The 23,407-nt window shown below is 43.3% G+C and overlaps 1 protein-coding gene across 2 annotated transcripts in view; it reads right to left on the reverse strand.

The window, feature by feature from the left end:
* Positions 1-23,407, reverse strand: part of rev1 (REV1 DNA directed polymerase) — a 141,337-nt gene that overhangs the window by 100,736 nt on the left and 17,194 nt on the right. For both annotated transcript variants that reach the window (XR_011591337.1, XM_070873050.1), the window contains exons 2-5: positions 19,334-19,400; positions 18,670-18,802; positions 18,236-18,404; positions 6,399-6,545 (exon numbers count right to left, since the gene is read on the reverse strand). Coding sequence is in view for 1 of the 2 variants with exons in the window: in XM_070873050.1 (XP_070729151.1) it covers positions 6,399-6,545; positions 18,236-18,404; positions 18,670-18,802; positions 19,334-19,390 (506 nt within the window). In the remaining variant the exon portion in view is untranslated. The remainder of the gene's footprint in view (positions 1-6,398; positions 6,546-18,235; positions 18,405-18,669; positions 18,803-19,333; positions 19,401-23,407) is intronic.

Below are 23,407 nucleotides of genomic sequence, written 5' to 3' on the forward strand. Positions count from 1 at the left end.
AGATGCAGCACAGAGCAAAAAGACTGCAGCTTAATTTATACAGACATCTTGCATTTTTGTTTCTGCTCCTGTGAGGCTTCTGTACAAATCGTCCAGATGTAAAAGGATTCTGCTCCATATTCCACTGGCGAGTTGAACATTTATTGACCTGCAGCACAGTACTTCCCCCCCCACCAGCTGTTCTTTCCATTTTTTATAATGCCAGAAAAAGCAGCAAGACAAAAATTCCACCGCTGCAGATAAATTCTGCAGTGGTTCCCATGGCCACAAATTCATGGCTACTACTGGCTTTGTTTATGACCATCTTCGGAAAATCAAATACCTGCAGCGCATCATTGCTAAGGTAGTGCACGGGTGCAAATAAGTACTGAAATATTAATACACTTTTCAGTTAGACTTGACATTCATTAGAAAACTGACAATTATCAGTTGATAATTTATGTAACTGAAAAATTTAGATTGTATGAATTGTTGCTAGATAGGAAAAGGAAAAACAGAATTACTTTGGAAAGAATGAAATTGGATTACTTAACTTACTGCGATTATGTTAATGGGACCAACATCTTGTTGAAGTGAAGACTTTAAAGAAAGTACTTTTTCTCTTTTGGTAGGATACTAAGAAGTATAGGGAAACAGAGGGACCTTGGACATGTGCAGGACAGGTAAATAAGGTGGTTGAGACACACCGAATACTTTCCTTTCATTATCTGAGACATAGAATACAAGAGCAGGAAGGTTATGATTGAAATGCACAAAATACTATTAAAACCACAGCTAGAGTACGGTATACAGTTCTGGTCACCACATTGCAGGAATAATGTGATTACACTAGAGAGGGTACAGAGGAGATTTACAAGAATGTTGCCAGGACTGGAGAATTTTAACTACAAAGAAAGATTGGATAGGCTGGAGTTGTTTTCTTTGGAACAGAGAAGGCTGAGGGAGACGTAATTGTTACATAAAATTATGAGGGGCCTACATAGAGTGGATAAGGACCTATTTCCCTTAGCAGAGGGGTCAATAACCAGGGGGCATAGATTTAAAGTAATTGGCAAAAGGATTAGAGGGGAGTTGAGAACTTTCTTCACCCAGGCTCGAGGGGCCATATGGCCTACTCCTATTTGTTAAGTTCTTATGCTCAGAGGGTGGTGGGGGTCTGGAACTCACTGCCTGAAAGGTGATAGAGGTAGAAACCCTCATCATATTTAAAAAGTACTTGGGTATGTACTTGAAGTGCCGTAACCTACAGAGCTACGGACCAAAAGCTGGAAAGTGGGATGAGGGCGGATAGCCCTTTTTCAGCCGGCACAGACACGATGTGCCAACTGGCCTCATTCTGTGCCGTAAATTTCTATGATTCTATGTCTGATCAAGGCTCTGATGTGGTCTGGAGCTGAATGGTTCTAGTGGAAGTTGAACTGAGCATTGGTGAGCATATGATTGGTGAGTAGGCGCCACTTATGGCACTTCAATGATCCCTTCATCATTTTTTGATATTTTTGAAGGGACTGATAAGACAATAATTGGCCAAGTTAGAGTTATCCTATTTTTTAGTAGATAGTCAGGCAATCTTCCACATTGTTGGGTAGGTGGCAATCTCATAGCTGTACTGGAATAACTTGGCTAGGGGAGTGGCTAGCTCTAGTGCACAGATCTTCAGCACTACAGCTAAGATGTTATCAGGAGCCATAGCCCTTCCCATGTTTGCTGCACTCAGGCGCTTCTTAATGTCATGTGGAGTGAACCAAATTGGTATTTATAATGGTGCCGACTTGGAAGGAGGCTGAGTAGGATCATCCACTCAGCACTTTTAACGGTGAGGACTTGCAAATACCATTTATTGTGTATTCCCTTGCCTTGTTAGCCCTCCCCAAATGCATTACTTTATACTTCTCTGGATTGAATTCCATTTGCCACTTTTTTGCCCATCTGACCAGTCCATTGATATCTTCCTGCAGTCTTCAGCTTTCTTCCTCACTAACAACCACACGGCCAATTTTTGTATTATCTACAAACTTCTTAATCATGCATTGAAGTCTAAATCATTGATATATCCCACGAAATGCAAGGAACCTAGTACTGAGCCCTGTGGAATCCCACTGGAAGCAGCCTTCTAGTCACCAAAAACACCCGTCGACCATTACCCTTTGCTTTCTGCCACTGAGCCAATTTTGGATCCAACTTGCGACTTTCCCTTGGATCCCATGGCTTTTACTTTTCTGACCAGTCTGCCATGGACCCAAGAGCTGAATCATAGATATTTACAGCACGGAAGGAGACCATTTCGGTCCATCGAGTCCACAATGACCGACCAAGGGCTATCCAGCCTAATCCCACTTTCCAGCACTTGGTCCGAAGCCCTGTAGGTTATGGCTCTTTAAGTGCACATCCAAGTATTTTTAAAATGTGGTGAGGGTTTATGCCTTTCAGGCAGTAAGTTCCAGACCCCCACCACCTTCTGGGTAAAGAGATTTCACCTCATATCTCCTCTAAACCTCCCCCCCAATTACTTTAAATCTATGCCCCCTGGTTGTTGACCCCTCTGCCAGAGGAAACACGTCCTTCCTATCCACTCTTTACAGGCCCCTTTCACATGACACGGGCGGAAATGGCGGACAGTAATGGTGCTGACGGCTCCAATCCTGTTTGAAAAGAAATGAAGACACGAAGCTTGTCGCTTGTCCACTGAAGTGCCTGACCGGCAGCTTCCACCTAGGGACAGGAATACCAGGACTCAGAATGGAGCACATTATAACACCCAAGCTAATGTGGCGGAGGTGTGACGAATGCTTGTGGTGGAGCAGCAGTGAGAGATCGTGGCGGAGGTGTGGCAAATGAGGGTACGGAGCCTAGAAGAGCTGAGGGCCTAGGGGCAGTATGGGCCAGCCCACACTGCAATGTGTGCGTGCACCAGGTCTGTGCAGCACAGCAGGTCTCCAGTTGTCCTGGTTAACCTTTGCCACTGGATAAAGGCCTAGCTCTGTCAAGCTCGTGTGGTGGCTGATGTGCAACGATCACCACACGTTAAAAAAAATCCCACACAGGCATCTTCCACCCCCTCAATTGGAGTTGAGGACTGGAATATTGGGTCCTTCATTGAAACATGTGTGAACTCATGTGGAAGCAAGTCATATGGTGACGATGAATTTTATACACCTCAATCAGGTCGCCCCTCAGCCTCCTCAGTTCCAAAGAAAACAGACCCAGCATCTCCAATCTTTCCTCATAGCCAAAATTCTCCAGTCCAGGTAACATTCTTGTAAATCTCCTCTGCACCCTTTCCAGTGCAATCACATCTTTCCTGTAATGTGGTGACCAGAACTGCACACAGTACTCCAGCTGCGGCCTAAGCAGTGTTTTATACAGTTTAAGTATAACCTCCTTGCTCTAGTTTTCCATGCATCGACTAATAAAGGCAAGTATTCCATATGCCTTCTTAACCACCTTATCTACCTGGCCTGCTACCTTCAGGGATCTGTGAACCCGCACTCCAAGGTCCATTTGTTGCTCTACACTTTTCAGTGTCGTAATCTGTATACTCTTGCCTTATTATACCTCCCCAAATGCATTACCTCACACTTATCTGAATTGAATTCCATTTGCCACTGTTCTGTTCATCTGACCAGTACATTTATATCTCCCTGCAGTCTGCAGCCATCTTCATTGTCAACTATACAGCCTATTTTAGTGTCATCTGCAAACTTCTTGATCATACTCCCAACATTCAAGTTCAAGTCATTGATATATATCACAAAAAGCAAGGGACCTAGCACTGAGCCCTGTGGAACCCCACTGGATACAGCCTTCCAGTCACACAAACACCCATCAACCATTACCCTTTGCTTCCTGCGTCTGGGCCAATTTTGGATCCAATTTGCCACTTTGCCCTGGATCCCATGGGCTTTTACTTTCGTGAACAGTCTGCCATGTGGGATCTTATCAAAAGCTTTGCTAAAATCCATACACACTACATCGTATGCACTACTCTCATCGACCCTCCCGGTTACCGCCTTGAAAAATTCAATCAAGTTAATCAGACACGACCTTCCCTTAACAAATCCGAGCTGACTGTCCTTGATTAATCCATGTCTTTTCAAATGAAGATTTATCCTGACCCTCAGGATTTTTTCCAATAATTTTCCCACCACTGAGGTTAGGCTGACTGGCCTGTAATTATTCAGTCTATCCCTTTCTCCCTTTTTAAACAAAAGTACAACATTAGCAGTCCTCCAGTCCTCTGGCACCACACTGTAACCAGAGAGGATTGGAAAATGATAGTCAGAGCCTCTGCTATGTCCTCTTTTGCTTCTCTTAACAGCCTGGGATACATTTAATTTGCTGGGGATTTATCCACTGTCAAAGCTGTTAAGCCCTTTAATACTTCCTCTCTCATTATGTTTATCTTGCCTAATATTTCACACTCCTCCTCCCTCATTGCAATATCTGCATCACCCCCCCCCTCTTTTGTGAAAACAGATGCAAAGTATTCATTAAGAATGCTATCCACGTCTTCTGCCTCCACATACAGATTTCCTTTATGGTCTCTAATAGACTCCACTCTTTCTCTAGTTATCCTCTTGCCCTACTGTCTAAACATCTTTGGGTTTTCCCTGATTTTACTTGCCAACATTCTTGAATGTCAGAAACGGCAGAGTGGTTCTCCTTGACATCAAAGTAGCATTCAACTGAGTATGATGTCAAAGAGCCTGAGCAAAATCATCCAGTAGCTGGAGTCAAACCTGACACAAAGGAAAATTGTTATGGTTGTTGGAAGCAGTCATCGCAGCCCTAGGCCATCCCTGCAGCAGCTCCTCAAGAAGTTTCCTCAACCTAAGCATCTTCAGCTGCTTCATTCATGACCTTCCCATCACCATAGAGTCAAAAGTAGAGCTGTTCGCTGATGATTCCAGTGTGCAGCTCCATTCACATCCCCTCAATTAATGAAGCAGCCATTGCCAGCCCAGCACTGAATCTGGATAATATCCAGACTTTGGCTGACAAGTGGCAGTTATCATTGGCACCACTTAAGTGCCAGATAAGAGAAAGTCCATCCAACACCTTTTGACCTTCAATGGCACTACCATTGCTGAGCCCCCCACCATCGACATCTTGTGGGTTACCATAGACCATAAACTTAACTAGACCAGCCATACCAACACCATGGCTACAAGAGTAGGACAGAGGCTGGGTACTCTGTGGTAACTGGCTCACCTCATGACCCCTCAAAGCTTATTCTCCATCTACAAGGTTCATCAGGAGTGCAATTAAATACTCACACTTGGATGGATGCAGAAACAACTTGTACTCAAGAATCTTGACATCATCCAGGACAGAGCAGTTTGCTTGATCGGTGCCTCGGTCACTGGACTAAATATCCACCCCCTCTACCACAGGAGCACTATGTCAGCAGTATGCATGATCTACAGGCTGCATGCAGCAACTCATTAAGTTACTTTGACAGCACTTCTCTCCCCTACAACAAGAGCAGACATGTCATGGGATCATCATCACTTCCAAGCTCTCCTATCTTCGTGACTTGGACATATATCGCCATTCCTCCATTATCACTGGATCAATATCCTTGAATTCCCTACCTACCACCACTGTGGGAGCACCATCACCAGAACAGCTGCAGTAGTGCAAGAAAAAGGACCATCACCGTCTCAGGGTAACTGTGGTTGGGAAATAAATGAGGTCTTGCCAGCATCTCCCAAGAATAAATATAAAACATAAACAAGACAAGTGTCAGGTTAAAACATATTTGGATCACACAACAGCCATGGAGCAGATGGGAGTAGATAACTACTTCTAAATACTGAAAATGCTGGAAAGACTCAACAGGCCAGGCAGCAACGATGGTGAGAGAAACACAGATAGTTAACTGTTTTTCTCACCATGGATGTTGCCTGGCCTGCTGAGTCTTTCCCGCATTTTCTGTTTTTGTTTTAGATTCCAGCATCCGCAGTATTTAGCTATTGTACACCTAAATACTTCTGTTTCTATCACTTTTATTACAAGACAAAAATACTTGCAGTTCACATACTTGAGACTCAGTTTGATATAACTGAGCCAACCATTTCATTGAAATCAGTGGATTGAATTTCCAGGTCTGGATGTACAAGGCATGAAATAACTGACTTAATCCAGCAAACTGCAACCTAGTTTTTCATTTATCAGATGTGCTATAGCAACTGGAACCCCTTCCTAAAATCAGCTGGTATCCTTCTGAAAAACTACTAATCAACATCAACAACTTTCAGCTTGTCCTCTACTCTGAGTTAATATAAACACCAAGATATCTTCAGTCTTAATGTGAAGCAGGCCAAAAAAAGAATTCCAGGCTAAGGAGGAAAATATTAAATCAGGATTTAAAATACTGATGTCACTGAATTACTTACACATTTCTATTAAGTTTATAAATATTGCTCGGGCCTGGTGTAGGTTCTTCAGGTTTGCTCACAGTGAAGTTTAATCCTTTTTGGACGCTTGACTGCTTGGTATAGAGCTGATAAGGAATGTAAGAGAGGAGGCACCCAACTTTTATACTGCAAAGCAAACAAAACAAAAATCAAAATGTGTGTTAATATGTTGTCTCCAATAACACAGCTCTGAAGCGAACAGTAAACATTGATAATCATCTGATTAATATATTCTTTCTGTCACTGGTAAACTATTATGCAGATGGACGAAGAGTTCTCAAGGAATATTTACTTAAATAAAAAATGGTCTGATTAAAAATAGTACAAGAAAGGAAAAATACAACAGACAAGTGTGTTGGATTATAATGTACCGACGTCAAAAATGGAACCCGTTATTCTAGCTTTTCAATCCTGGTGAATGATTAAATTCATTTTACTTCTGATTTCATTAATACTGCAGAAACCACTGTGTCACATTTATACAAAACACCGCAGAAGGTAGTTCACAAGTAACATGGAAATAAATGCAAGATCTCATAAATATGAATTATCTGGTGAGATTTTGGATACTGTCAAACTAGTTCCTAATGGATACAAGTCCACAACATTAAACTGTTCACCTTAGAGAGACTAGATGATCATGCAGGAAGTTCAAACGTGACACTGGTGTGATAGGAAATGATCATCTAAATCAGGGATTAAGTATGTCATTGATGCGGTATAGAGGGAGCAAGGATGAAAAGTGTTCCATTTACCAGTATGATCATCTTTCACTCAATGGAAAGACTTGCATTTATATAGCGCCTTTCACGACCATCGGATGTCTCAAAGCCCTTAATAGCCAATGAAGTACTTTTGGTGTGTCGTCACTGTTGTAATGGAGACGAACATTTCTCAGATTTTTGTCTGAAGATCATACCTTTCAGTATCGCTGAAATGTGAATTTGAAAACAAGACCAAAGGATACTATATATTTCATAATTTAAGATTTTTTACATAATCTGGCTGTTAGGAAATATTTAAGTGGTGATCAAGATGTTATTTCCCTTTATATCAGCTAAAAATAAGAGTTCATAGGGTAATTGACTACAGAAATGTCAATCATTGTCACTCCACTTTACCGGCTCATCAGATCATGGTGCACCCAATTGAGGTAGAGATAAATTAGCTATTATTGCAGTTCTTTGGAGGAAATAAAAAAGTTGCTAACCAGAACAACATCTGTGTGAATTTTATTTGTATATTTTGATCTCGATTTTTATAATGGTTTACTGAAATTATTTGTGACATTATAAAACTGTTCTTACCATCAAGTTACTTTACCCCAAAGGTATGATCAACAGACAAATCTGAGAAATGTTATTCTCCATTTCAGGCTTGAGTTTGGAAACAGAGCTAGAAGATTCGCAAGTAGAGTGAGGAATTTTGTGAGCGCAGGAATTCGGTGGTGAGATGGAAGGAAGTGGAGACATCTGACTGAAAAGGAGTGGAGCTACAGAACCCAAGGTCTCTAAAGTAATAGACACGAGAGCAGATCTGCGGGACAGCGAGAGGAGCGGGGGCCGATAAAGGTATGCCCAAGAGCCCAGAGGGAGCTCGAGTGTCGGGGGCGAGGCAAGTGATGTCAGCGGAAGAGAAGGAGCTGATTAGTGATTAGTTGGTATCTGTAAGACTTAAGTTTATTTTCTAAGTTACTGAAAAAAAAGAAAAGTTAGTTCATAGTCGAAAAAATTAAGGCATGGCAGGGCAGCTCGGTCCAGCGAAATGCACGTCCAGCGCCATATGGGAACTCCAGGATGCTTTCCGTGTCCTGGACAATCACGTTAAGGTGTCGTCGCTGGAGGAGCTTGAGTTCCGGGTTTTGGAGCTTGAGCAGCAGCTGATGTCACTGCGGTGCATCCGCGAGGCTGAGAGCTATGTGGTTAGCATGTTTCAGGAGGTGGTCACCCCGCAAGCTAAGGGGTGCGCAGACGGAGAGAGAATGGGTGACTGCCAGACAGAAAAGGAGGACCACCAGCCAGGTAGTGCAGGAGTCCCAAGTGCATCTCGCTCTCCAACCAGTATTCTGTTCTGAGTATATTGGTGAGGGCGATGATTCCTCTGGGATGTATAGTCAGAGTCAAATGCATGGCACCACGGGTATCTCAGCTGGGGGGAAGGGGAGGAGTAAGACAGGAAAAACAATACTGGTCTGGGAGTCAATAGTTAGGGGAGCAGACAAGCGTTTCTGCAGCTGCAGAAATGACTAGGATGGTATGTTGCCTTCCTGGTGCCAGGGTCAAGGATGTCACTGAGCGGCTGCAGAACATTCTGAGGGGGGAGGGTGAACAGCCCAAAGTCGTGGTCCAGAACATTCTGAGGGGGGTGGGTGAACAGCCAGAGGTCGTGGTCCATTACTGGTACTAACAGCATAGGTAGAAAGAGGGATGAGGTTCTGCAGGCAGATTTTAGAGAGCTAGGAAAGAGATTAATCTGGATTTACAAAAGGCCTTCAATAATAGACATGAACAAGGTCAGAGATTGTGGAGTCAGGGGACAAGTACCAGAATGGATAGCTAGCTGGCTTCAAGAAAACAGAGAATAGGGATAAAAGGTAGCTATTCACAGTGGCAGTGACAGTGGTGTTCCACAAGGATCAGTGCTGAGACCACAGTTGTTCACGAATTATATTAACGATTTAGATTATGGAATCAAAAACACAATTTCTAAATTTGAGGATGACATCAAATTGGGGGCCAGAGTCAATACTGAGGGGACTGCAACAAATTACAGGAGGACATTAATAAACTTGCAGAATGGGCATATAATTGGCAAATGAAGTTCAACACAGATAAATGTGAGGTATTACATTTTGGTAGGAAGAATATGGAGGTCACATATTACTTGGACGATGAGTGTCTAGGTGGGAACAAAGGGATCTCGGAGTACAAATACACAAAGCCCTAAAAGTTGCGATACAGGTTAGCAAGGCCATAAAAAAAGCAAACCAAGCACTGGGGTTTATTTCTAGAGGTATAGGGCTCAATTTTCACGGGTCATTTGCATTGTTTTTTTGGCGCGCGCCGTTTTTTTTGGTTTAGGTATTTGGATCAAAGTTTCCCCCAGGAATCTGCACAGTGTAACTGTGTTTTTTATGTTAGGTTTTTTTTTACATCAGTTTTGATGATTTTTCACACTTTGGCCAAAAAAATTTCTGTTAGATCGGCGTATCGAGCCACTTCTGAAAAACCTTCTGGTGAGTTAACAGAAAGCAGCGCAGAGAGAAATCGGTGCCGAAAGACGCCATTGTTTTTCATCTAAATTTTTGGAGGGAGTCAAGAACACTTTAAATATCCATAATAAAGATGACATTTTTTTTACCTTTCAACGGAGTACATGGAAGTTTCATGGAATTCTGAAGTTTTCATTGTTTTTTTTACTCACAAACCACCACCAAATGTCTTCAAACAAGGCTGGGGGGTCGCAGCGTCGGCCGGCAGAATCGGCCCTGTGCCCGAACGCAGGGGCTCGGAGCACGGCTGCAAAACAAGCCCGGGGGCTGGGTGGAGAGGTGGCGATCGAAGACCACACTAGGCAACATAGGAACCGGAGAGAAGTCACAAGACTGCAATGAGCCCGGGGCGGGGGAAGAGAAGTCACAAGACTGCTACAGACCTGGGTGTGGTCCATACAGGCCTTTGGGAGAGACAACAAAGATTCTATCCTGCCTGCCTGCCGTTTTGAGCTTCTTGCAAAGGTAAAATTTAACCATTTGGGCAATACTGACAATGCCATACCTTGTGCGAGCCTTCTGCATCATGGTGTTATGGAGGAGACAAATGAATAGACGTCATAGCATGAGGAACCTCAGAGGCCATAGGACGCTGGGCAGGAGGCCTTACACACCTCGGTTATATCTACACCTGAGTGATGCAGATTGTGTCAGAAGGCTGCGTTTCCGCAAAGAAGTTGTAACTGAGATTTGTGTGTTCGTGGAAGCAGAACTGCAACCTAGAAGCGTCAGAAAGACTGCTTTTTCAGTTGAAGTGAAGGTTACAGCTGTACTTTCATTTTATGCCTCCGGATCGTTTCAAGCTACAACTGGGGAAGTGTGCGCCATTTCTCAACATGCAACACATGTCTGTATTCAGCAGGTGACAGCTGCACCATATGCCTGGAGGAATGACTACATAAAGTTCCCCATGACCACCCAAGCAATGTGTGATAGGGCTGTGGGCTTCTTCAGGATTGCTGGCTTCCCAAAGGTACAGGGCTGCATTGATTGTACCCACATCGCCTTGCGAGCACCTTTGGAGGATTCCGAGATGTACAGGAATAGAAAAGACTTTCACTCCATTAATGTACAGCTCATTTGTGACGAAATGCATCCATGTTGCGTTCATCCTATGTGATAGCATTATATCAGCCATGTTTCAGCAGCAGCCAGAAGGGCAGAGCTGGCTATTGGGAGACAAAGGGTACAGCCTCGCCACCTGGCTCATGACATCCCGACATGTAACCCGGACGGAAGCTGACTGGGAATACAACATGTCGCACATTGCGACACACATCATAGGGAGGATCACTGGCATTTTGAAACCACGTTTCCGATGTCTGAACCATTCCGGAGGCTACTTGCTATACTCCCCTGAGATTGTTGGTCAGTTCACTGTTGTGTGCTGTATGCTGCATAATTTAGCCATCATGAGAAAGCAGCAGCTGGTAGGAGAAAACCAACCTGCAATGAGAATAGTTGATGATGATGATGAGGAAGATGCAGATAATGAGCAGGATGAGGACAAAGCCATGCAAGTACCTGAACCCGGAGCACGACGGTGGAGGAGGGTGAGCCATCGTGCCCCTTTAACGATTGCTCGAGTCTTGCGCCAGCAGCTCATCTGTGAAGGCTTTGCTGCCTGAAGGCTCAGCGACAACTATTCCACATGGACCGTGTTTACTGTTTGGACCTGTTCTGTAATGTTGTGTTGTGTTAATGGAACAAATGATGGAAATGATTCTTGTTTACTTCAAAAGTTGTGTTAATAATCGAATAATGTAAATGATTCAGTTTTAATGTAAAATATATTTTATTGAAAAGTTTAACAGTTCTTTGTACTTAACTTCAATAAAATTATTCTTGTATCAAACTTTAGAGTTTTCAGTTACGATCACCTACAAACTTTAAGATCACTTACTAACTTTTAAACTTGTAAATGTACATAACTTACAAAAATCTTTTAATTTGAGAACAGTTACAACAGTAACAATAATAACAGCAGCAGCAAAGAAAGGCTGCACCCATCTCTCCTCCAACTTACTTTGAGACCGCTCGCTGCGCTTGTTCTTGGTGACTGTACCACCCCTCCCCGCAGGCGGTGTCGAAGTGTTTCTGGGGTTGGTACCAAGCTTATTCCTTCTAAGATCACGGGTAGTACGCATCTGTTGGGGGGAAGCAGGCGGCAATGTGGAGGGCCCGGCCTTGGGGCACTTCAGAGACTGGTGTGGGGATTGGTAGTTGATTCTGTCAATGGGCGCGGGGTCTGGGCGTGTTCCCTTATTGCAGCAACTAACACCAACATGCCGTCCCTCATGTGCCCTGACAGTGTCTCAATGACTTGCAACATTCCCTTCCTCATGTTGAGCAAAAGTGTCTCAACCACCTGCAACATTCCCTCCTTCATGTTCACTGATAGTGTTTGCACCATCTCTGACATTCCCTCCCTGATGTTCACTGATAGCACATCAGTTACCTGTGACATTCCCTCCCTCATGATCACTGACATGGTTTCAACTGACTTAGAGATATTCCCTCACTCATGGTCCCTGACAGCGTTCCCATTTCTTGTGATACTGCTGTTACTTCTCCCGACAGTCTGGCTACCTCTTCACCCACCCCACTGATGATGTCCAGGAGTGATCGCGTAAGGTCAATCCTCTCCCCACTCATTGCCATTATCTGAAGCACATCTATTAGATCCTGCACCTCAGGGAGTGCGGTTGAGCTCTCCTTCCCCTCCTCCCCATGGGTGTGGCTCGCACCCCACCACTGGGACCCGCAGCCTGGGAAGGTGGGGCCCTGGGTGTGCTTCACTGCACCCCACCACTGGGACCCGCAGCCTCAGACAGTAGGAAACCATGGAATGTACCACCAACACTCAAACCACAAGTGACGGAAGAGGCTGGCACTTCCACCTCCTCCAAAGTCAGTAAAACAGTGGGAGCTTCATCCCTCTCCATCTCCTCCCCCTCACCCCCATGCTCTTGGTCTGGAGGGTGGGATTCGAAAAAGTTCTCCCCTTCAGGCTCGCCCACGTCTGTATCTTCTTCTGCATCATCAGGGATAGCCTCAAGTTCTGCAATATATAACAGAACAGACAAATGGTTAGCAGCAGAGGAGGGGGCAGGGTGGGTGGCATGAGTAGGCTCATACAGCGCAGGCAGCAGGCTGATTTGAAGGACCACGATGAATGATATAGCACACTGCATCAACCGAAGCGTAGCTGACGGAGACATCCTCAGGAACCAAAGCATGGCAGTGGTTAACATTTAGGAAAGCCAGACTCTTGAATTTGCAGGACTTACCCTCTCCCTTAAGTGTGGGCCCAGCTTGTGCAGTGGTGGTTGCTTTTCTTCAGGCAGGATCCATCAAAGCAGCGACCCTCTCTTCCAAGGGTGTCAGTGGCTGCAGATTTGCCGGGCCTCCTCCTGTTCGAGTTCTTTCCCTTTTGTTATGTGCCACCTTCCTCTGCAAAGATGAAAATGCAACTTTTTAGAGTGGGTGTCTTTCTACTGGGTGGGACATATACAGCTGGTCACATTTACAATTGCAATTCCATTGAATAAATGAAAATATTACTTACACTAACTACTTGACCAAGGCCCTGCCACTTCTTTTTACACTGGCCTCCAGATCTCGTGGTGGTCACCATTGCACAGTAATCTTCTACAACTTGGTTCCAGCATTTCTTCATTTCTGAGGGTGGAACTTTTATGTGACCGCTGCTGGTGTCCAGCTCCTGCAAACTGGCCTCAATCACAGTAACTCGTGCCTCCACTTCATCCTGTAAGAAATTCTTGGTCCTTGCACCGCGTTGCATCTTGTATTGCAACTCTGATTTTTCCAATGCTCTCACACAGCACTCAACGGTCTCACACTGGCTCTTTAAAAATGGCCGATTGCAGACCCAGAGCTGTACTGTGCATGCGCACCCATTGGGATCACGTCAAAAATGTCCTTTGTTTCGTGCATGCGCAAAAAGTGCGGCATAGTTTTTTTTGCGCAGATAGCCTTCCGAGGCGACTGGACAGGCTGCGCGGTGCCAAATTACCCAGCCCGGCTTACACATTATTCCATTCGCACACTAAGTGGTTGACTCTTAATGCCCTCTGGAGTGATCTAGTACGCCATTCAGTTGTAAAAACAATTACTACAAAAAAAGACTACCACCACTTTCTTAAGGCAAGTAATAATCATCTACAACATTGCCCACAGTCCAAGAATAAACCAACATTCTCATCAAGAGGCTTTAAGGCTGATATGGAACTGCTAAAGGTTTACAGTAGTATATTCGAAACTTAGGCACCACGTCATGCTATAAATGATCTGGGAGTACTTAATACTAAAACTATGCATTCAAATGAGCAAAAAAGCACTGACATCCTTCAGTTTAACAAACACAAACAGATGTGAAACGGAAGTTTAAAACTGGGAACGGTAGCACAATGGTAATGTTACTGGACTAATGATTCAAATCCTACCACGGCAGCTGGGGAATTTATATTCAGTTAATTAAATAAATCTGGAATAAAAAGCGAGCATCAGTAATGGTCACCATGAAACTATCGGATTGTAGTAAAAATTCATTTGGTTCACTAATGTCCTTTAGGGAAGGGAATCTGCCGTCCTTACCTGGGTCTGGCCAATATGTGACTCCAGACCCACAGCAATGTGGTTGACTCTTAGCTGCCCTCTGAAATAGCTTAGTACGTCACTCAGTTGTAACAAACCGCTACGCCAAACAATAATTTAAAAAAACAGACGGACCACCCGGCATCGACCTTGGCACCGGCTAAGGACACGACAATGGCATACCCAACCCAGTCAACCTTGCAAAGACCTCCTCACCAACATCTGTGGACTTGTGCCTAAATAGGGAGAGCTGTCCCACAGACAAGTCAAGCAACAGCCTGACGTAGTCATACTCACAGAATTATATCTTTCAGCCAAAGTCCGAGACTCCTCCTTCACCTTCCCTGGGTATGTCCTATCCCGCCGGCAGGACAGACCCACCAGAGGTGGTGGCACAGTGGTATACAGTCGGGAGGGAGTGGCCCTGGGAGTCCTCAACATTGACTCCGGATCCCATGAAGTCTCATGGCTTCAGGTCAAGCATGGGCAAGGAAACCTTCCCCAGCTGATGAATCAGTACTCCATGTTGTACATCACTTGGAAGAAGCATTGAGGGTAGCAAGGGCACAGAATGTACTCTGGGTGGGGAATTTCAACGTCCATCACCAAGAATGGCTCGGTAGCACCATGACTGACTGAGCTGGCCGAGTCCTGGAGGACATAGCTGCTAGACTGGGCCTGCGGCAGGTGGTGAGAAAACCAACACGAGGGAAAAACCTACTTGACCTCGTCCTTACCAGTCTACCTGTCACAGATGCATCATCCAAGGCAGTATTGGTAGCAGTGACCACCACATAGTCATTGTGGAGACGAAGTCCAGTCTTCACACAGAAGACATCCTCCATCATGTTGTTTGGCACTACCACCGTGCCAAATGGAATAGATTAAGAACAGATCTAGCAGCTCAAAAATGGGCACCCATGAAGTGCTGTGGGCCATCAGCAGCAGCAGAATTGTATTCCACCACAATCTGTAACTTTATGGCCCAGCACATCCCTCACTCTACCATCATGCCAGGGGACCAACCCTGGTTCAATGAGAAGTGTAGAAGAGCATGCCAGGAGCAGTACCAGGCGTACCTAAAAATGACGTGCCAACCTAGTGAAGCTGCACCACAGGACTACATGCATGCTAAAAAGCGGAAGCAGCATGCTACAGTTAGGGTCCACAATCAACGGATCAGATCAAAGCTCTACAGTCCTGCCACATCCAGTCGTGAATGGTGGTGGTCCATTAAACAACTAACGGGAGGAGGAGGCTCCATGAATATCCCCGTCCTCAATGATGGAGGAGCCCAACATGTGAGTGCAAGCGACAAGGCTGAAGCGTTTGCAACCATCTTCAGCCAGAAGTGCCAAATAGATGATCCATTTCAGTCTGCTCCTGAGGCCTCCATTATCAGAGAAGCCAGTCTTCGACCAATTCGATTCACTCCATGTGATATCAAGAAACGGCTGAGTGCACTGGATACAGCAAAGGTTATGGGCCCCGACAACATCCTGGCTGTCATGCTGAAGACGTGTTCCAGAACTAGCTATGGCTCTAGCCAAGCTGTTCAAGTACAGGTACAACACTGGCATCTATCCAACAATGTGGAAAACTGCCCAGGTATGTCCTGTCCACAAAAAGCAAGACAAATCCAATCTGGATAATTACCACCCCATCAGTCTGCTCTCAATCAAAAAAAGCGATGGAAGGTGTCGTCGACAGTGCTATCAAGTGGCACTTGTTCACCGATGCTCCATTTGGGTCCCGCCAGGACCACTCGGCTGCATTACAGCCTTGGTCCAAACATGGAGAAAAAAGCTGAATTCCAGAGGTGAGGTGAGAGTCAAGGCAGCATTTGACCGAGTGCGGCATCAAGAAGCCCTAGTAATTCAATGGGAATCAGGGGGAAAACTTTCCACTAGCTGGAGTCATACCTAACACAAAAGATGATGATTGTGATAGTTGGAGGTCAATCATCACAGCCCCAGGATATCGCTTCAGGCGTTCCTCAGGGCAGTGTCCTAGGCCCAACCATCTTCAGCTGCTTCATCAATGACCTTCTCTCCATCATAAGGTCAGAAGTGGGGATGTTCGCTGATGACTGCAGTGTTCAGTGCCATTCGCAACTCCTCAGATAATGAAGCAGTCTGTGCCCACATGCAATAAAACAGACACGACATTGAGGCTTGGGCTGATAAGTGGCAAGTAACATTCGCGCCACAAAAATGCCATCTCCAACAAGCGAGAGTCTAACCACCGCCCTTGACATTCAACGCCATTACCATCACCGAATTCCCCACCTTCAACATCCTGGGGGCCACCATTGACCAGAAACTTAACTGGACCTAGCCACATAAATATGTGGCAAGAAGAACAGGTCAGGGGCTGGGTATTCTGTGGTGAGTGTCTCACCTCCTGACTCCCCAAAGCCTTTCCACTATTTACAAAGCACAAGTCAGATGTGTGATGGAATACTCTCCATTTGCCTGGATGAGTGCAGCTCCAACACTCAAGCAGCCCGCTTGATTGGCATCTCATCCACCACCTTAAACATTTACTCCCTCCACCACCGGCATACCGTGGCTGCAGTGTGTGCCATCTACGAGATGCACTGCAGCAACTTGTCAAGGCTTCTTCGCTAGCACCTCCCAAACTCACAACCTTTATCACCGAAAAGGACAAGGGCAGCAGGCACATGGGAACATCATCACCTCCAAGTTTCCCTCCAAGTCACACACCATCCTGACTTGGAAGTATATTGCCCATTTCTTCATTGTCGCTGGGTCAAAATCCTGGAACTCCCTTCCTAACAGCACTGTGGGAGTACCTTCACCACACGGACTGCAGCGTTTCAAGACGGCGGCTCACCACCATCTTCTCAAGGACAATTAGGGATGGGCAATAAATGCTGGCCTTGCCAGCAACGCCCCATCCCAGGAACAAATTAAAAAAACTACAAACAGCTACTTTCCTTTTATTAACACGCCAAAATATTCCCTCAGCAACAATGAACACACTAAAGACCCCAACTAACTGATTAAAAATAGCTCGCGCTCTCAGTGACAATTCTATTTGACAATTATGTTATTTACTTTGTCTTAAATTTAATTTATTTCTGTATCACTTATTTAAAATCAAACAGTTGAATAAGCCAACATGTATTTTCTTTAAAGTACAGATACATGTAAAAGCTACAATTTATAGATCATAATGCAAATCATGTAATGGTTAACAGAATTTTCTGCGAGGACTATTGTTCTGGACAATGAACTGATAAATTAAGTAATATAGCACCAACACAAGGGTAAATATAAATTATGCTGTTCCTAATGTACTTTCAACAAAACAGATATAGGCAATTTAGTATATGATAGGGAAAATATCTTAGCACGTGTGTTACAATTCACTTAAGTGTCACTTTCGTTTAAGAAAGCCTCAAATTGATACTGCTCTTTTCAAAATAACATGCAAATCTGTCAATGTAATCTGAAGGTTTGGCCACTAAAATACTAACATCATTCAAATATCCTACTACCATGAACTGCAAGTGACACAGTCAAAGCAAATTAAGGACAAAGCACAACTAAAGCAGGGATACAAGCAATAGTGGGCTAGCTGAACTTGTGAAAGTAACAAAATATACTTAAAAATGTGGGGGATTTTTGACTGTAGAAAGGGTAACAAGTAGATGCTGGATTTCTAATTCTCCACAGTAAATAAATGCTACGCATTAAATCTCAAGTTTTGATTTAAATCAATATTAATATCCAGTTGGGTGCTTACACATACTTAGGTCAGTTATACTGCAGTTGATTCAAACTCAAATCTGCTGTGAGACAACCGACCGGAGGGGAGGACACCTCGGGGGTTTAGTGCACTCAGCATTGTTTCCCCTCTCACCAAAACATAATGGGAATGACAATACTGTATTGCTACTAACCTGTCTGTAATCCAATTAGGCCGAACCACTTTTTCTTCCTTCAGTTCTTTAATTTTTGCATTTGGAAGGTTAGTGGCAATAATGTGAGTGGTTTTAGATCTCGAATAGTACATATGATACTGGCCTCCATGCAGCATCATAAGCCTTCGCAGCTCCTCAGCTGTTGGCTCTGAAACACAACACTTCATTTAAAGGTGGAGAAAATCATGGTTCAGTTAGCATTATGTGTCCTAGCAACTACACAAGCACCAATTGTTTCATTTCTTCTCCGAACTATTTCTTGCAAATGTTCAGCTGAAATGTATTCAAACCCATTCTATTTAAATGAATTACCACTCAATTTTCAATCCACTGACACGATGACTGATTAAGTTGCTTTTAGTTTTCTGAAAGATTACAGCTGCTTCTGAATCAAGTTTTAAAGCAACATATACCTGTGTAACCATTGACATAAATCGCAACTCCTCTGAAAATGCAAGATGCTGTCCCTTCATTTTCTTGTTGAAGAGGAGCCTCTGATTTGAATTGCCTTTCCAGCTTGTCCATCTTTGCTGCCATGTAACCACCCTAGGAGCAATTCAGAAGAGATATTATCAACCTTCAGCTTCATTGATTTATTCTGACACTATACTTAACCAGCACAAGTCTCCTTGAATAAAAAGAAAATATTTTAATTTACATAGTCCTTATCACAACTCTCAAATATCTCAAGGCACTTCACACAATTAATTACTTTGAAGTGCAGTTTGAATATGTAGGCAAAGGTACACAGCAAGATCCTGTGAATAGCAATGAAAAAACAATCTGCTTTTGCTGTTGGCTGAGGGAGAATTGTTCCCCATGACACCAGGAGATTCCCTTGCCTTGGGTGTTTGCCTTATGTACTCAAAAGTCCAAGAGTGGGACTTGAACCCACAACCTTCTGACTCAAAGGCAAGAATATTACCAACTGAGCCAAGCTGACAAAACAACAGTGGAACTGCAGCTCTTGTTTGACTAAAACTTGATTCAATGCCTGTTGTCAAGTGGCCAAAATTAAATGATAAATCTACAAATAAAAAATACAGAATGTTAACGGTAAATTTATGCTGAACATACCCACTCTCTCCAGCCATCCCCTTCGCTGGCACGTTTCCTCCATCCTCCACGGCTCATAGTAGGTTCTCTGAGATTTAATTTCAAATTGTTGGTTTTAAAACATGACTGCTTAACTTTACATCCGTGGAAATAGAATACAAGACAAAGTATAATTACTCACAATTGAAAGGCAGTAACAAAAACAACAGTGCCAAAATTGCACATTACCTTAGTAAGCGTGGAGTTAAAGTTGAAACTACTAATTACTTCACATGGATGAACAACTAAGTTAACTAAACTCAAAGATAAGTCCATCATTTTAGCACAGGCATCTTAGGAAACTTCAAAGTGATGCAGAATTTGTTTCTTAAAAATAAATATATCTTTCTAATAAAAACAGAAATGTTCAAAATTCACAGAAAACTGATCAGCATCTAAAGATAAAAATAGTTTAATGTTTTGGGTATGCGCCACTTCTGAACCCCGGGAATATATTATCGCCTTGAACACTTTCTCATAGCCAAATGTGCCTCAAAGTATTATTCGTTTAAAGTATCTTTAGGTGCTCAAATTTTGAATAACACACACCATGTTTAGCTCTGAGTAGCACCTATAGAATATATAGTAAGTACTCAGTAACCGTTGTATAGAGAGCAATTCCTGCAAGTTATGAAGCAGGAATACTCTAGGGATTTGGACAATGAATTAAACAGTAAGAGGTGATTTAAGTCTGAACCTCAAGAGTATGATACAATTTTGAAAATATTCCAAAATATCTGTTTTACATAATACAAACAGTTTTGTATTATTTATCCTCTGAGTTTTCCTATTGCGACATTCAATAGTTCCCATTTTTGTTACCGCCATTGTTGTGACTGCTTAGCGTTTCTGTACAGCTGAGCAACGTGACAATATTGGTGCATTTTTGAATATGATAATTATCCAGAAACACAATGGGGTCATGTGAAAGGAAAAGAGGGCTTTACTGACAATGCACTGTTTTGCAGAATTTTAACAATCCTGTACTTATAATTATACTCCCTGCAAAAACAGTTGAATCTACAATATCGTTCCAGACTTCTACCCATAGTGCTCTGCTTCTTGGACATCATAATCAGCGATGCTGCGTCCTTTAGTCAAAACCTCATTAAGATTGTTCTTACAGCATTTATTGCATCAGCACAGTAGGTGGACATGTTAAAAGATTAACATTGTCGTAATTCAAAATGTTATATTATCTTCTTCATTCTGTGAATCCATTTAATTCTTTATGCAAATGGAAAAGTTACCCCATATGGAAAATCAGGACCTGCTCTCCAACCTCCCATACAAGGCTTCATTATGAGTTGTATTTACACTTGTTGACTGGCAAAAGCAGCAGAGATATCCAAATATCAAACAAGGGCCAAGCCACTGTGAAAAAACTGTTCCACCCAACACCAGATTCAAAGGTAAACTGAAAGGTTGTATGTTTTTTATTGCATGGCACTCATCTACTTACTATAGCAAAGGCAGTATATCTACATCACATAATCTGATAGTCTTCCTTATTCATTCAACTCAAACACAATTAGGAGCATACCAAAGTAGAGCATAATCTGGGATGTGTCAGGACCTACAACTGTAAGACTAGCTTGAAACATTGCAGTGCAGACGTAATCACCCTGAACTGTCAGATCAACAATACTGCTTAAAGGAGAAGAAACATCTAGAGTGGAGTATTTTTTATTTAAAGTATTTTTTTATTAGAGAGAGCACAAGAGAGAGAGGAAGAAAGAGAGCATCAGGACCCTAGAAAGCTCCATATTCTATCACTCAAGATCATTTACTTTCACCTTTGCAACATTGCTGTTTTACCCTAACTGCCACCAAAACTCTTTTCACCTCTTGACTCAACTTCTCCAATGCCCTCCTTGCCAGTCTCTCAACTTCCACTTTTCATAAATTCAAAATCATCCAAAAATGAACCACACACATTCTGTTCTTCACTAAGCCCCACTTATGTATTGTCTCTGTCCTTGCTGGCTTCCTTAACCAAAAGGATCAAATTTAAAATACTTTAGTTCATCTACCTATTCCCCCCCCCACCCCCCCGCCCCCCCCCCCACCCCTCGAAGGACTCCCCCTAAGCTCACCTTTGCAATCTTCTCTAGCCTCATATTCCTTCCAGTTCTCTGGACCAACAGTTAGGTCATCTCTCTTAACCCTCCAACAAAGGATCTGCACTCACTCCTTTTTTCCTTCTGGGCTGTGTCTGCAGATAATCCCATTTGATCAAAACTGGTGTATTTTGAGTCAAATGCTTCCTTATTGCCTTTATGGAAGTTCACATAGAAGACTGATGGGTTTGTAAAGAATTCCAAAGATTCTTCTGCTGGAGGAAAATAGCCATCATTTAGCAGTAACATTAACTGTTTTTTGGCTAAAAGACAATACAAAATGGGTGTTGTGTAATGAGAGAGGATTAATTAGCAATCTTGTTGTGCGAGGCCCCTTGGTGAAGAATGACCACAATATGGTAGAATTCTTCATTAAGATGGAGAGTGACACAGTTAAGACAGAGACTAGAGTCCTGAACTTAAAGAAAGGTAACTGCGACGGTATGAGACGTGAATTGGCGAGAATAGATTGGCAAATGATACTTAAAGAGTTGACGGTGGATAGGCAATGGCAAACATTTAAAGATCACATGGATGAACTTCAACAATTGTACATCCCTGTCTGGTGTAAAAATAAAACGGGGAAGGTGGCTCAACCGTGGCTTACAAGGGAAATTAGGGATAGTGTTAAATCCAAGGAAGAGGCATATAAATTGGCCATAAAAGCAGCAAATCTGAGGACTGGAAGAAATTTAGAATTCAGCAGAGGAGGACAAAGGGTTTAATTAGGAGGGGGAAAATAGAATATGAGAGTAATCTTGCAGGGAACATAAAAACTGACTGCAAAAGCTTCTAATGATACGAGAAGAGAAAAAGATTAGTGAAGACAAATGTAGGTCCTTTACAGTCAGAATCAGGTGAAGTAATAATGGGGAACAAAGATATGGCAGACCAATTGAACAAATACTTTGGTTCTGTCTTCACTAAGGAAGACACAAATAATCTTCCGGAAATACTAGGGGAACGAGGGTCTCGCGAGAAGGAGGAACTAAAGGAAATCCTCATTAGTCAGCAAATTGTGTTAGGAAAATTGATGGAATTGAAGGCCGATAAATCCCCAGGGCCTGATAGTCTGCATCCCAGAGTACTTAACTGGCCCTAGAAATTGGAGGTCATTTTCCAACATTCTATAGACTCTCGATCAGTTCCTATGGACTGGAGGGTAGCTAATGTAACCCCACTTTTTAAAAAAGGAGGGAGAGAAAACAGGGAATTATAGACCGGTCAGCCTGACATCGGTGGTGGGGAAAATGTTGGAATCAATTATTAAAGGTGTAATAGCAGCGCATTTGGAAAGCAGTGACAGGATCGGTCCAAGTCAGCATGGATTTATGAAAGGGAAATCATGCTTGACAAATCTTCTAGAATTTTTTGAGGATGTAACTAGTAGAGTGGACAAGGGGGAGCCAGTGGATGTGGTGTATTTAGACTTTCAAAAGGCTTTTGACAAGGTCCCACGTAAGAGATTAGTATGCAAAATTAAAGTGCATGGTATTGGGGGTAATGTACTGACATGGATAGAGAACTGGTTGGCAGACAGGAAGCAGAGAATAAACGGGTCCTTTTCAGAATGGCAGGCAGTGACTAGTGGGATATCGCAAGGATCAGGTTAGGCGAGTGGGCAAATACATGGCAAATGTGGTATAATGTGGATAAATGTGAGGTTATCCACTTTGGTGGTAAAAACAGGAGGGCTGATTATTATCTGAATGGTGAAGATTGGTAAAGGGGGAGGTGCAACGAGACCTGGGTGTCATGGTACATCAGTCATTGAAGGTTGCATACAGGTGCAGCAGGCAGTGATGAAGGCAAATGGCATGTTGGCCTTCACAGCGGGAGGATTCGAGTATAGAAGCAGGGAGGTCTTACTGCAGTTGTACAGGGCCTTGGTAAAGCCACACCTTGAATATTGTGTACAGTTTTGGTCTCCTAATCT

Source organism: Pristiophorus japonicus, unplaced genomic scaffold (assembly GCF_044704955.1).
Source record: "Pristiophorus japonicus isolate sPriJap1 unplaced genomic scaffold, sPriJap1.hap1 HAP1_SCAFFOLD_409, whole genome shotgun sequence".
Classification (NCBI taxonomy): Eukaryota; Metazoa; Chordata; class Chondrichthyes; family Pristiophoridae; genus Pristiophorus; species Pristiophorus japonicus.